A 15,117-nucleotide genomic window follows, 5' to 3' on the forward strand; every position below is an offset into this window, starting at 1 on the left:
GACAAACTCATCTTTGTTGTCTCTCTTTTATAGAGACATCCTTGAATGTTTTTTGTTCCACTTTCGATGTGGGACAAACTCATCTTGGTTGTCTCTATTTTATAGAGACATCCTTGAATATTTTATGTTCCACTTTCGATGTGGGACAAACTCATTCTTGATTATCTCTATTTTATAGAGACATCCATGAATGTTTTATGTTCCACTTTCGATGTGGGAAAAACTCATTCTTGGTTGTCTCTCTTTTATAGAGACATCCTTGAATGTTTCATGTTCCACTTTCGATGTGGGACAAACTCATTCTTGGTTATCTCTATTTTATAGAGACATCCTTGAATGTTTTTTGTTTCACTTTCGATGTGGGACAAACTCATCTTGGTTGTCTCTATTTTATAGAGACATCCTTGAATGTTTTATGTTCCACTTTCGATGTGTGACAAACTTATTCTTGGTTGTCTCTATAAAATTGTATTTTAAATTATGTCAATTTTTATTTTTTTAGGATTTTAATTATGTCTTTTTCTATTTTTTTGAATTTTAAGTTGTAATGTTATTTTAATTTTATTAAAGTGTGTTTGTTTTAATTGAATTGAGTTGGAAATAAAAATAAAAAATGAAATTGAATGAATAGTAATTTAAGGAACGGTTAAGGAACGGAGGGTTGCAGGTTTCGTTCCTTAGTTAAGGAATGGAGTAAAAAAGTACAGTGAGGCCCGCAAATAGTAGTTTAGGAACGGTTTAGGAACGGTATAGGAACAGCGTTGTGGATGGCCTTAAACCAACAGTCTTCATACCATTACTTGTCTTTAAATCTCTCCTCAATCAGCGTGATTGACTCTAGTGGGCGAGTGGCGGCCAACTTCATCAGATTGAGTGGCTTTGGACATGTTATCATCGCGAAGCTCTTGCATGATTGTATCGAGACACGTCTCGGAGTAATCGGCACAACCTATTATACTTTCTAAGTCTATTCTGACCCCTTTAGAATATTAATGACTTTGATGGCCTATTGCCCCTATTCCATAAATTGAAAAAATACCTATTATACTTTCTAAGTCTATTCTGACCCCTTTAGAATATTAATGACTTTGATGGCCTATTGGCCCTATTCCATAAATTGAAAAAATATTACATCTTCATCCCAAGTTTGTAAATGTTTACTATAGTACTTTAGTTATAATATCAGGTAAATTACTAGAAAATCATGAATTTGTTCAAATTTTTATTCATGCCACAATGTTGAAAATCAGTGATAAAGCACATGGATTTTAACATTTTTAATTTCTCAATTTTTCTGGTGGAGATGAAGTATTCTGATTTCCTATTTGTAAGTATTTTGTTAATTTTGCACACATATTTCATATTGATAACTGGTTAATTTGTTTCTAAGTGGGTTGAGAAATAAAATGATAAAATTCATGGGCCCGTCTTCTCCTCACATAAATTTTCAAATAACACAATAGATATTACTCATCCAAATTAGATTCTGTGAGAAAATTTGAGAAAAATGTTTAAATTTATAGTTTTAGAACTGATTTTTAAAAATCATAGGACACATGACGAATTATGATTCTACAAATATTCATGTTTTTTCTGATAATTTCACCTAATAACTATACATGCAATCTTTTAATTTAGTTTCAGCGAGTCACTATTCATGTTTTCTAGATTTATTAGAGGAAATGAAAGCACTGGGAAATGGTAATGGATCAATTTTCATACTTTTGAAAGTGATTTTTCTTAGTTTCACACACACACACACACATATATATGTACGTATAGTTCATCGTCAAAATTAGCCACATTTTAGAATTTTGAGAGAGAGAGAGAGGTAGTAGAATTATGGTGTTATGAAATCAAACCCATCTAGCCAAAAAAGACATACAACCAGCACCAAGTAGAAGCGAAATGTGTGATCCCAACTGCAGCCTAACATTACTCTGCATCCTAGGGTTCATAAAATCCGCCGCTAACAAATCCACCAGCGCCATGTACACCAGTATCCCCGCCGACGCCGAATTCAATATCCCCTCCACAATCAGAGCGCTTCGGCTGTTCTCTTTATAAACACTCGCTATCCCAATTCCCGCTCCGATCCCTATCGGCGTCGTCACCGAGAAGAACATCATCATAATCGCCGTCGTTGCCGACTTGAATTTCGCCTAATCAATCGCGACAAAACTCAATTAGTAGGATTACTAGGAGTATTTTTTTTTCTTGATGCGAAATTGTTAAAATCGAGGTGAGAGAAAAAGGTAATTGCGGTGGGGCCAGGGAATAGTAATCAGTTAGAAGTGACTGTGACTGGCAATGGCGACATTATGGCAACATAATGGCAACATCTCCATTCTGAAAAGCGAATAATGACAACATTTTTGTGATTCCGTGAGGATTTGCTATATAAAAAATTACTACTCACCTGAGAAATGCAACCGCCGAGCCCTATCCCTTCGAAGAACTGGTGGAACGACAGCGCCGCCAGCAGCGGCTTTATCGTCGCCGCGCTCTCCGACGCCCCCAGCGACACTCCGATTATCACCGAGTGCACCACCACCCCTACCTCTAAAACCTGTGATACTATGCGCTGCCGGACTAGATCTGACGCGCTCGATCCGTGCGCGTGGCCGTGCGTCGAATGCGTGTGCACGTGGACGTCGCCGGAATTTTCCGTCTCCTCGTCGTCGTCGACGACGACGACGGTCGCGAGCTTCGATTTGTGCGAGCGATTGTAGAAGCTGGTGGCGAGGGTGTCGATCGCGAGCGTGCCGATCGCGGCCATCATCGCGACGAATCCGGCGAAGGGGAACTCTCCCCACGGGTTGAGGCCGAGGCAGGGGGAGGAGAGCTTGCGGAATGCGTCAGGGAGGATGTGGACGAAGCCGGTGGCGAGGATCACGCCGGCCGCGAAGGCCTTGATCATGAAGAAGACGTCGTTTTCCGGCCGGAGCACGGCGAATCGGCGGCCGAGGATCGGGAGGCTGACGCCGATTGCGCCGGCGCAGAGGATGGAAGCGATTGCGGCGAGCTTGTACCTGAGCGCGGCGACCTGGTCGTGGCGCGCTGATTGGTCGTCGCCCTGGGCGCTGCAGTCGGCGGAAACTTGTGGAAGGAGGAGAGCGAAGAGGAGGAGAGATGATAGGGTTATGGATTCGGGGGAGCTCATGGCGGAGGAGGAGATATTTTTGTGAAGTTGAGAGAAGCGAAGCAGTTTCTTTTGTAGTATTAGTACTTATAGTTGTGGAAAAAAGTTGGGTCTTTTGATAATAGCCGGCTGTGCAGAATATATATGGTTGGTATTTGGTAATGTCAAAATAGTAAAATTGAACAAGTAATATCAATAGGCAAACATTTAGTTATGAGAATTATGAAATATATAATAAAAAATAGTTATATTTATAGAATATAAGATATTTAATTATGAGAATTTTGCAATACATATTTAAAATCGAATATGAATAAATACTACATTCTTAGTGTAAAAATATAGTACTCCATATAGGATAAGAATGTCGTTTAATAAACCTTAAGTTGTTGCATGATTTAGTAACACATTACAATAATTTTAATGTAGAATCCAAAATGTTTATTTAACTGAATTTAAATTTTCTAATTCATTTATATATGTTTATTAAATAGTTCTCTAAAATTAAATGTGAGTAAAAAAATTTTTTATATAATTATTTGTATTAAAAAAATCATCAAGAAATGTCAAATAAGATGGAAGAATAAACAATAATGCACTTAATTACCAAGTAAGCCCTATAATCGAATTGTAATTTTATCGGACAACTTTTTTTTGAATCCTAACCATCTTAATTTAGCAAACTCGAGCCAGTTCACTGGTTTCAGACTAGCATGTCTATATATTACTTCTTCCGTCCCATAAGAGCATCTCCAAAGAGGGAAGATATATAGAAAAGGTATACATATATTTACATTCGTAAAAAGTGAAATATACCATTCTAAAAGTAACATATTCAAGAGGAAAAAAAGGTATTTAAAAAGGTAAATTAATTCTTTTAAATAAAATAATCATACAAAATGCATTAAAAAACATAAAGTTCAATACCTTCTCTAATACATTTCCCCTTGGGAAATGATTTTTCATGAAAAGAAGGTAAATATAGTAGTTATACGATTTTACCTCTTCATCAATGGAGAGGTAAAGATACCTCTTCAAAATGGGAAAATATATAATACCTTCTAAAATACCTCTCTATTGAAGAATGATTTTTCATGAAAAAAAGATAAATAAGTAGTTATATTTGTTTACCTCTCCATTTACCTCTCCTCTTGAGATGCTCTAATAGAAGTCACATTCAGTGTTGGCACCAGTTTTAAAAAATGTACTAGTGGGTTGGAAAAGTTAGTGGAATATGTGATCCACTTTTTTATATTAATTTTATAATATAATGTGAGTAAAATGAGTTAATTAGTGGAATGTAGAACTTATTTACTATTTATGGTAAAAGTGAAATGTGACCTCTTATTATGGGACGAACTGAAATTGCAAAACATAACTCTTATTGTGGGACGAAGGGATATCATAAGAGTATCCACAATAAGGGAGTCGCGGCTCCCGGGCAGGGGGTGGCTGGGTCGCGCCCCCCTATAGCTGGGGACAAGGAGAGCCGCGGTGGGGGGGAGCCCATGGGCGCGCCGCTGAGTTGGCCTGGTCGGGACTCTTGGGCGCGGCGCCCGCCCAGGTTCAATTTTTTTATTTTTTATTTTTTCAGATTTTGTGCTAATTTTATGGAAGCAAATTTTGGAGAAGATGAAGTGCAGAGAGATAAATATGGAGAGAGAGAGAGAGAGTAATTAAAAAGGGGACGCCGGTTTTCAAAAAATTAATTTAGTATTAATTGAGGAAACAAATCATCTCTATGATGTAAAACTAAATCCCAATTAAAATTGGTCAACTTTTTAATTAAGGATCGTGATTTCAATTCATACCCTAATTACGGAAATAATTAAAATTCGAATTTTCAATAAATATATTACTTGTAATTGTCAACCTTTTAAAATTAATTTATATTTTTTTTCTAATTATTATAGTCCGATAATTTTTATTTTAATTGAATTAAAATATACCAAGAATTGAAAAAATAATTAGATTTGTGGCTTGGACTTGTCCATTATTAGGGTGGACAAGTTTTTTTTAGCCTTGGCCAAGTTTTTATGGCTTAGGCGTGGACATGGCTTAACTATTGTGGACACCCTAATACACTATTATTTCACTCTTTATTTCGCTTAGGGCATCCGCAGTGGTGCGGATGTCTCGGCACCCTTCCCCGCGGAATTCCCACTGCCACGTCATAAGGACTTCACACTACTCTGCCACGTCATAAGGACTTCCCACTGCACCGTGGTGGAATTCCCCTACGGAATTCCCGACAGAATCCCCACATTAAAAAATTCACAAATTCACAAATTAACCAATTTCCGGAAGTAAATTATTTACGGAATTAAAATTTCGACGCGAATACGGAGAAAACGACCACACTTTATTTTAAAAAAACATACTTCATTAAAAAAAATACACAATTAATTTTAAAAAAGTACATTATTTTTAAAATAAAAATCGGCTCGTCACTCCTCGAATCCATCGCCGCCGGTTCTCTCGCTGTCACTGCCGCCACCCTCGCCGTCGCTATCCGTCAGCGCGTCGATCCCGAAGTCGCGGCGCATACTGTTGACGACGGGTCTAAGCTGCCGCTTGTAGTGGGGGTTGGTCGCCGAGCGCCATTCCTGCATAGCACGTAACAAGGCGTCATGTGTGGCGATGCGGGCATAGGAGGGGTTCTCGGGATCCGGCTCGTTCTGGTGGGTGCTGCCGATTGGGCATCGGCGGAGGCGGAACCGCTGGGAATTCCCCTCGACAAACGCGTCACGGCCCTTTGCCCAATCGGGCGACGGCGGCTGGCGGAGGATGTTTGAGTAGGGAACTCTGAATCGGCGGGGGGGAGTTCAGTGGAACCAGCACTGCTGCTGTAATCTCCGGATGCGTTGATCCTCGTCCGCTTCGGCCAGCCGGATTCCACACTCGCACTGAACTTGGGCGAATCCTGCACCGCGAGATACACATCCCAATAATTGAATGCTCCAAAGCCCTTTTCGGAGTCAGGGAACTGCTGGTGAGACATCAGCTTCACATCCTCGGCGGACATGCCGCTGGTTGCCGAGCTGAGATTGTTTGCGTAAATGCCGGCAAATCGGCTGAGCGGCTTCTTCAACCGATCCCATTGTTTCCGGCATTGCTCGGAGTTTTGGGGCTTCCCCGCCGCTGGTTTGAATTCAAGGTAGCTCTGGCTAATGTGCCACCACATCCGGTTGATGTGCTGGTTCGCCCCGACGTATGGATCCTCAACCACACTGATCCATGCCTTCGCTAGCGCGACGCACTCGTCTGAGCTCCAGATGGTCCGCTTGGGCCGGCTGGATCCCTCCCCCACGTCAGCAGCGTACGTCGGGAAGTCCCGTCCCCTGCCCCTCCCTCGCCCTGGCCTCCCCCTCTCTCTGTCGCCGGTGGAGTCTCCTGGACCGGAGAAAGCCCCAACTCCTCGAACGAGAACATGTCAACCCCAGCGAACTGAGTCTCGAGAGGAGGACTCACCGGGTTGTCCGTCGACAGTAAGTCCATAAAGGGCCGATAGACGTTGTCCACCAGCGATTGGGGGACCGACGTCCTACTCCCCCCCGGAGCGCCAGGCGATCCATGCATCATGCCCGATGGCATTTGAGATTGGGGCATCATCCCCGGCATCTGGGGCATCACCCCCGGCATCTGAGGCATCACCCCCGCCATCCGAGGCATCATCCCACACCACTGTGGGTACATGTTGTAGTACCCCGGCATCATGCCCGATGGCATTTGAGATTGGGGCAGCATCCCCAGCATTTGGGACATCGACTGGGAAAAGTGCGTACTCCTGCCGACGGGAAAATTCGGAGCCGGTGAATCGCCCGAGGCGGGAGAAGAATCGCTATCGTGGTGCTCTATTGATGATTCAAAAGAAATGTATTTAGAGAGATAGATACTCGTTAAAACAAGTGGCGCAGATGAAATGAAGTTCAACGAGACGTATTTATAGAAAATCAAAAAAAAAATTGAATGCAAAAATCGGAATTCCGTGACAGTCCACGCAATTGCGGACGTCAGGACGGAATTCCGCGGAAGGGCGCGGACCTGCGACGTCCTCATGCGAATTCCGTATCCGCGCGTGTGTGGCCTAATGACGGACGTCCGCCACGGAATTCCGCCAAATCCGTGGGAATTTCGTGTCGACGTCCGCCATTACGGATGCTCTTATTTGATGACCTACTCTTAGATTTTTTTGTTAAGTGCTCTAAAGCAGTCATTCATTCTATTTTCAACAAATGCTTTTTTAATTGAGTGGACTATATAAATGGCGTCTGATCTTTCACTTTCTCACATAAATAATAACTGATCTTTATTTTAGACGTGAAAGTAAAAGATCAAGTATTATTGAGGTAGCTCACTATTTTAAATTTTGTTTAACTCTTGTGCCAGTATCCAGTATCAGCGGAAAATTGTTAAAAAGGAAATTTCAGTGGCTCAGATCAGTTTTGGTCGCCTGAATTCATTGAACACTAACTTCAATGCCACCTCAGCAGCAGCGGTGCTCTCGCAGCAAGCACAGTTTGACACTCTCATTGCGCCACGTCAATTACTTTCCTAACTCAAATTTTCGTCCCAACAATACTTTCTTAAAATTCATTATTATGAAATGACCTTCGCTCTTAAATGATTAAATCAAATGTTTCGCGATTAAATTATTGATGAAATCAAATGTTATAATAATATAAATTGTTGTAATTTGTGAGATTAATCTCATTGGTTCGATGCACTTTATAGTTTTATTCAAAGGTCCCATGTACTTATTTCAGTACCCTATTATACACTTTTTGAGATATGGGGAATATATTTTATTTGGAGGTATACTAGTACTCCCTCCGTCTTAAAGAAGATGATCCATTCCTTGGACAGCACAGAATTTATGTAACTTTATTTGTGTATTAAATAGAGAGAGTAAAGTATAAATAAATGTATTTTTATTTTTTGTATTGAGTCATTTTAGATAGGACAAACTAAAAAAGGAAAGTGAGTCTTCTTCAATTGAACGGAGGAAACATGAAAGCTTCTTATATTGTTGATGAATAATATATCGATTCAAATTACTGAGAATGGTAGATTCAGTTCAAATCAAATGTCAGGAGAGTAGTTGAGGCACACGCAGCGGAGTTAAATTGGTCAACAAAGTTGTGAAGTTGTAAAAGTAGAGATGATTGAAATTTAATGAAGCTATGGAAAATGTACTTTTTAGGGAATAGAGATGGAGACAAAATGTTGTCATCCAAAACGTATATTACATCAACCTAAACTATGTAACAAACCCAATTTGCCTCATTATGTCGTTATTATGTCTATTATTGTTTTCATTATGTGAATTAAAAAAAAGAGGGAGAGATAGAAAAAGGTACTGAATTGTGGAATTGCTTTTGCGTCCCATTTCACAATTAAATGCTGAGAACCTGATATATGCTGTAGGTTATTTATTAATTCTATTGAGGAATACTAACAAATTAGCGATGCTATTTTATGAAAACTTGATTTACTATGATTTAGTTAGTAATAACAACATCTAACTGAATGTGTGATATGCTTATTGTGATCACTATTTGTTAGCACTTATGAGAATCTTGGGACATGTTTTGAAGACACGTTTGAAGTGAAATAGGAAAATCAGCAAGATAATGAGTTCGAACCTAGAAAGTGGCGAGCTATTAAATTAAAGACTAGAATTAGGTATTTTATTTGGAAATGATGGACTATAAGATTAAAAAAAATAAAATTCGTAATTATTTTTTGAATAAAGGGCTATACTATAACAAGTAAAATGGGATACGATTTACTAATAATCGCAGCGTTCGGCCCACACAGATATTTGCCAAATTAATTGCGAAAATTAAGCCCACTTGAACAAGCTTAAAGCCCAACGAGAATCTCAAACCGACCCGTTTGTAGCCCGCTTGAACGTTCTTACAGCCCAAAGAGAATCTCGAACCCAACCCGTTTTTATCATACTCACTTCCTCTCTCTTCTTCTCAAGAACAACTTAATTATCAGCTGGAAAATATAGCGTATCTTTCACCGACAGACTGTGTTGATTCGTTGCATTGAATTTCAGATCCAAATAATTCCGAGATGATTGTTACGTATGCTTAACTGACAGACTGTGGCGGACCATTGCAATAGTATATCATCAGATCCGGTGGATTTCGATTTCGATTTCTCACTCCGCTTTCTGAGCTGCTCGTCTCATTTCCGTTTGAATTTCATCTACCGGCTGCAAATTTTCGACCGGAGATATGGATTCATCAACTCTGCTTTACAATCAGCTCAAGGTTTCTGAATTAGCTCTATCAATTCTTCCGGCATTTTGATATTTTTCGTACCCTAATTTGTATGAAGATTTCGACTGATTTACATTGTTAAATTGCGATATATAGGCTGCGGATCCATTTTTCCTGCTGGCAGGCCCCAATGTGATTGAATCGGAGGAGCACATTCTCTACATGGCCAAAAACCTTAAATCCATCGCTTCTAAGTACTGAGATATCTCGGAATTTTCGTGTATTATTAGTTTCGTTCTGCTCTTTTTTAGTAATTAGCTGACTTCCTTGGCATTTTCTTCCTTCTAGACTTGGTTTGCCGCTGGTTTTTAAGTCGAGCTTCGACAAAGCTAATCGGACGTCGTCTAAGTCGTTTCGTGGCCCAGGTTTGGCTGAAGGATTGAAGGTATTTCTTAGTTGGGATTGTTTCTCTATTTCAGTTGGAAAAAATGTTGAGACTAGTGTGTGTAGCAATTCCATATTACTGATTGGTTTTGTGAGACCGAATTAGCTTTGATTTTTTTCTTTCTTTTTTAGTAAGTACTCCCTCCGTCCCTCTGTAGTAGAGACATTTCTTTTCGAGACGAGATTTAAGAAAAATTGTTTTAAATGAGTTAAGTAAAAGGAGAATAAAGTAGAAAGGAAAAAGTAGAGAAATGAAGAGAGAGTAAAGTACTTTTTGCCAAAAAAGGAAATGACTTAGCTACAGTGGAACAACTCAAAAAGGAATACGACTCAGCTACAGAGGGACGGATGGAGTATCTTCTTTCCACTTGGAGCTCTTATTGGAATTAGTTGATGTTAGAGTTCAGCTTGATGCATTGTCAAATTGTCTGTCATTGCTTTTTTCTTTGCAGATCCTTGAGAAGGTGAAAACAACTTATGACATTCCAATAGTTACTGATGTGCACGAAACAATACAGGTTGGCTATGACAACATGATTTAATTTTTAGCCAGTGAAAATTTGTTTCCAAGATAGTTATTTAATTGTCAATGTAATGTGATTTAGTGTAGGGGACTTTTAGCAATTTTTATGATAATAAAAAAAATTCTACAAGAGAAGGGAGACAAGGTTGTCTCTTAAGATGGTGAATTAATGTGTTCAAGTTTGTAGATGGAATTGTGCTTCTTTTTTTTATCACTAGTCTATTATTTTTGAATAGTGAAGTAACCCACTTACCACTTCAATTTTCTCTGGACATTCAGCCAGTATATATCCCTGTGCTATGTACTACTACCATTTACTGGATTGTGTTAGTTTCTTATTCCTGTGAACTCTATGAAAATTTTCCTCCAAGTGAAACAAATGCATTGAACATGTTTCTTCACTTTTCAGTTTACATATTTGAATTGTCATTAATATGTTGTATCTAGGTTTTGTTCTTTCATTGTATTTTTTAACCTGCTTCCGGGTGAAATTGCCATGCTATAATAAGTAGTAATAGGTACTGTAACTGTTTTGAACAGTGTAAGTTCGTGCTGATTTAAAACTCTTTATCACCTTTGTAGTGTGAAGCTGTTGGCAAGGTTGCAGACATAATTCAGATTCCTGCTTTTTTGTGCCGACAGGTTAGATTGCATTCCTAGTAAATTGGGGGTCAGGGAGGGGGGTTGCTTCCCAGACCATATGATTTTGGTTTTGAGAATGTATTTGAGTCCACCCTCTTCTGTAACTGGAATGCTATAATAATTTCTTCTTGTCATGACAGACAGATCTGCTTGTAGCAGCTGCAAAGACTGGGAAAATTATCAACATTAAGAAAGGCCAATTTTGTGCGCCTTCAGTAATGCTCGCTCCCCTGCTTTTCATATGATTCCTCGTGCACCAATTACCCAATAAACTCCAGTATTTCATACTTCTTTACATTGTGTAGGTCATGGAAAATTCTGCTGAAAAGATAAGATTGGCTGGAAATGAAAATGTTATGGTTTGTGAGAGAGGCACTATGTTTGGTTACAGTAAGTGCTCCTAGCTATCTTATGATCTGTACTAGTAGTTGACAATTTTATATCTGGAAGAGAAAAACAAAATTATAGCTGTGTCCACAAATTTTCCAAATGTGACTGCCAATGATATTCTGAAAGTCGGTGTGTTAATGGAAGTAATATTTATCATACCTTTTTAAAACTCTATTGCCATGTTATGCAGATGACCTTATTGTTGATCCACGCAATTTTGAGTGGTTGAGGGAGGCCAATTGTCCTGTTGTAAGTTTCTTTTTTGGCCGCATGTGTTGTTTTGATGCTGGTATTTTCCATTTGGCACATCCAGACAACATAAAACATGTCTAAATATGTTTCATGTTGTACATTTGCATTTTGATTTTAACATACTGCGGAGTGGTTTCCTATATTTCTAAATTGGAGAATTTCCTTCAGGTTGCTGATATAACACACTCTCTTCAACAACCGGCTGGGAGAAAGGTACACATTTACTGTATGATTCATTTAAATGCACATACTCTTTAAATATGGATAAAATCATTTGGGTTTCTTCAAAACTGGTCACCTTTGACACCAAGTTTTAGCAACTTTTCCACTTGTTACTAAAAAACTTGTAATCCAGAGAAGATTTAACAACCCCAGATTTCTGGTAAGATGACTGACAATGGTAGGTACATTGTAGATACTTTAACTGCAATAATGTATACTCTTTATGCCACGTCCTAAACCAAGTATTCCTTACTTTTCCATTATGTGATTGTATCTTAATGTGGAGAAGTGAAATTTACCATTACTTGGACAGCTTGAAGGTGGTGGTGTTGCCAGTGGTGGTCTACGTGAACTGATACCCTGCATTGCCCGGACTGCAGTTGCTGTTGGGGTTGACGGAATCTTTATGGAGGTGTGCCACTGAATCTTGTCTAGTTAATAAATCAATTTCTTTTGTTGTTTCTATTGCTTCTGCATTGCTGTGTAATACATAAAAAATGACCACAGCTATACGCCTATACATAATAAACGTGTTAATAAATGATAACTCAAATATGAATTTGTTGGGTAGCGTTTGTTTCAGTCTTGCATTCCGAACTTTTTACTGAGTTTGCTTCCCATTGTTAGGTGCATGATGACCCGCTAAAGGCACCAGTTGATGGTCCAACACAGTGGGTAAGTTAATTTGAATTGGAATTGTAGTAGACAAGCTCCTTCTTTACCCTTCATGAGAAAGGATCTCTCACTTTCTACATGTGCAACAAACTCAACCTAGAAAGTGTTAGTGGAGTTTGACCTTATGGCTTTTCAGGCACGAGCTCACCAATTAGCCTGCCCCAAGGGGGTAGAAGGATCTATTATCATTGATATAACGTGGCATTCATTGATTTACCGCCTTTCATTTTTGTTGTGCAGCCTCTACGTCATCTGGAGGAACTCTTGGAAGAGCTCATTGCAATTGCTGTAAGTAATTTTTACGCATACTGCCTAAATGGTAACATGCTTATAAAACTGAATTCATGATAACCAAAGGCAGAAAATGTAGCAAAATATTCGCATCATTTCATAAATGTACCTATTTTTTCTGATGAAGTAGGAAGCCATTTCCTCTGATAAACATTCTTTTATCTGTAGCGGGTTAGCAAGGGGAAGAAACAGTATGAAATCGACCTCACTCCATTTCGGCCGTGAGAACCAGAGCAGATTCCACTGCGTGCTCTACCTCCATGGGCAGGACGCGCGTTGGGGAAAAACATCTTTGGCTTTGTGATATATTCTATTCGACCGTATTATTATTTCGATAATGATTTGTATCAGCAGCCCTGCTTGTATCTGTAGTCAAACTAAAATTTCTATATTTTCTGTCATATGTATTTGGTACAAGCGCTCTATAAATGTTTCGTATATTTTGAACGTGCAATAAAAATTCTTAATAGTATTAAGAATGTGCAATTTTGTTTTGAAATCAATTATTCTTCTACTCTCCTCGAGAAAAGTATAGTGTTTCTTCCCCCACCCCAACTAAAAAAATTTACAAGCAAAATCCATTTGTTGATTCACAGCTCTAACGGTTAGCTTTCTACCTGATTGAGCTATGCTTAGTCGAATACGAAGCCTTGAACTACAAGCCATCAATGCTCTGCGCGTCTGCAATCTATGTCTCCCGATGCACGACACAGTTGACCCCACGATGGACTCCACTACTAACAGCACATACTCGCTACCAAGATCAGGTAGCCTCTGGTTCGATATGGGCTCGACATACGATACATTGAATTCTGCTTTCTAACACTCGAGTCATGCAGGAGCTGTTTGCAGATGATACTCAAGTTTCACCGAGGAGCCAAAACATCCGCGTTGAGGGTGACTTACGAGAAATACGCAAACCTTGACCGCTCCAAGGTTGCTGCGTCTATAAAGCCTCTGGACAGGCTTCTTTCAAGAGTATGTGCTTGTAATGAAAAAAGATGATGACTTTTAACATTTTCATTTAATTCACATTGATTTGGTACTTGTATACATCAAATTGAGTGTAAATTGAACATTATGTTTATATATATATATAATAATATGATGGTGATTTTTGGCTATGGCTAGTACACATATAGGCTCTATCTATCTACGTATACATCCGTAATTCTATGAACAAGCCAAGCAATCTTGAGGGATCACCACCTCCTCTTGATCAAGTGTATCCCTCACAGCCTTGTAAAACTCGAGCCACGAGCACGAACACGAGCACGACTCGAAGGAGAAGGTCGGGTTAGGCGTGGCAGGGCACGAGGCCGCAACGAGGTCCAAAACAGAGGCAGCAGGCCTCAACGTCTGCGGCAGATTGAACGCCAGATTATCAACCTTGTGCTCGTAAATCTTCCCGTTTCGATCCAATTTATACCGCGAAGTCCCCTGAAACTCGCCCTTCGCCTCCCACGGCACGCGGGGGATTCCCCGGAGATTCCATCTGATCAGAATCATATTCTCCGACGGCTGCCAGATTCTCAACACGTCGACTGAAATCTCCCTGAACAGAATCCTGCCGTGAAACCTCAACGCCCAAAATATCAACCGGTATTTCTCGATTCCGGTGAAGGTGTTGAGCGGATCGATGAACGTCACATCATCTCTGCAAAATCAATCAATCGATCAATTAATCAGTTCATCAATCAATTGGAGGAATCGGTGATGCGAATTGTACCTGTAAATGTCGTAATTGAGGTCTTTGGTGAAGATCGAGGGCATGTCTTCGCGGAGAGTGCGGACGGCGAGACCTAAATTGACATAGAAATCGTTGCGGTGGTCGTGCTGCTGCTTGTTATCGCTTGCGCCGGTGGTGCGGTTGACCTGCGCGAGGGCGCGCGGCGGAGGAGGCTCGAGCTTTGAGAGAGGCGGCGGCGCGTGGGAGGAGAGGGGGGCGGCAATGGCGGAAAGGGGTCTATCTTTGGGCTGGAGAAGAGTTGGAGAAAGATTTGGCAGAATATACGCCATTTATTTTATTTTTCTCTTTTCTTCTGCTGCTGCTTTTTATGATGATAATAATGAAATTCTGGGGGTTTTTTTTGTTTGAATTTGTTTTGTGGAAGAGAAAGTGAGGAAGTGGGGTTTTTTGCTGCTTCAAATTTGAGTGGTTTTGAATATGGCCAAGCTTTCTTCCAAGCCTACCAACTCAATTATTTTAATTTTATTATTTTTGTTGTTTTTCCAAATCCAAACAACTATTTTGAACATAATTTTTTCAAGGAATATGCCACATGACTTGCGAGTATAAAAAG

General features: G+C 39.8%; 3 protein-coding genes across 3 annotated transcripts; 1 reads left to right on the forward strand and 2 right to left on the reverse strand.

Moving 5' to 3' along the window:
• Positions 1-1,842: 1,842 nt before the first annotated feature.
• On the reverse strand, positions 1,843-3,386 carry LOC121759670 (zinc transporter 1-like). The gene is made up of 2 exons (XM_042155335.1): positions 2,420-3,386; positions 1,843-2,162 (listed from the first exon to the last, which is right to left on the reverse strand). The coding sequence occupies exons 1-2, from the start codon at positions 3,161-3,163 to the stop codon at positions 1,857-1,859; spliced, it is 1,050 nt and encodes a 349-aa protein (XP_042011269.1). The 5' UTR covers positions 3,164-3,386; the 3' UTR covers positions 1,843-1,856.
• Positions 3,387-9,125: 5,739 nt separating this feature from the next.
• LOC121759285 (2-dehydro-3-deoxyphosphooctonate aldolase 1) lies at positions 9,126-13,300 on the forward strand. Its single transcript, XM_042154820.1, has 13 exons — positions 9,126-9,426; positions 9,532-9,629; positions 9,724-9,820; positions 10,272-10,337; positions 10,925-10,984; positions 11,125-11,199; positions 11,290-11,374; positions 11,565-11,623; positions 11,795-11,839; positions 12,162-12,260; positions 12,476-12,523; positions 12,764-12,811; positions 12,983-13,300. Exons 1-13 carry the CDS (start codon positions 9,391-9,393, stop codon positions 13,037-13,039), a joined length of 873 nt encoding a protein of 290 aa, XP_042010754.1. The 5' UTR covers positions 9,126-9,390; the 3' UTR covers positions 13,040-13,300.
• Positions 13,301-13,874: 574 nt separating this feature from the next.
• On the reverse strand, positions 13,875-14,981 carry LOC121757031. Its single transcript, XM_042152497.1, has 2 exons — positions 14,544-14,981; positions 13,875-14,471 (listed from the first exon to the last, which is right to left on the reverse strand). The coding sequence occupies exons 1-2, from the start codon at positions 14,831-14,833 to the stop codon at positions 13,988-13,990; spliced, it is 774 nt and encodes a 257-aa protein (XP_042008431.1). The 5' UTR covers positions 14,834-14,981; the 3' UTR covers positions 13,875-13,987.
• Between the last annotated feature and the right edge of the window lie 136 nt (positions 14,982-15,117).

Source organism: Salvia splendens, chromosome 12 (genome assembly GCF_004379255.2).
Source record: "Salvia splendens isolate huo1 chromosome 12, SspV2, whole genome shotgun sequence".
In the NCBI taxonomy this organism is placed as follows: domain Eukaryota; kingdom Viridiplantae; phylum Streptophyta; class Magnoliopsida; order Lamiales; family Lamiaceae; genus Salvia; species Salvia splendens.

Excerpts from the sequence above, each read along its gene's own strand:
- LOC121759670 (XM_042155335.1), bottom strand. The coding sequence starts at position 3,163 with ATGAGCTCCCCCGAATCCATAACCCTATCATCTCTCCTCCTCTTCGCT. Across the intron at positions 2,163-2,419 it reads TCGGCGGTTGCATTTCTCAG|GCGAAATTCAAGTCGGCAAC; the intron begins GTGAGTAGTAAT and ends GCGATTGATTAG.
- LOC121759285 (XM_042154820.1), top strand. The coding sequence starts at position 9,391 with ATGGATTCATCAACTCTGCTTTACAATCAGCTCAAG. Across the intron at positions 12,261-12,475 it reads TTGACGGAATCTTTATGGAG|GTGCATGATGACCCGCTAAA; the intron begins GTGTGCCACTGA and ends TCCCATTGTTAG. Across the intron at positions 12,524-12,763 it reads TTGATGGTCCAACACAGTGG|CCTCTACGTCATCTGGAGGA; the intron begins GTAAGTTAATTT and ends TTTGTTGTGCAG.
- LOC121757031 (XM_042152497.1), bottom strand. The coding sequence starts at position 14,833 with ATGGCGTATATTCTGCCAAATCTTTCTCCAACTCTTCTCCAGCCCAAA. Across the intron at positions 14,472-14,543 it reads CTCAATTACGACATTTACAG|AGATGATGTGACGTTCATCG; the intron begins GTACAATTCGCA and ends TTGATTTTGCAG.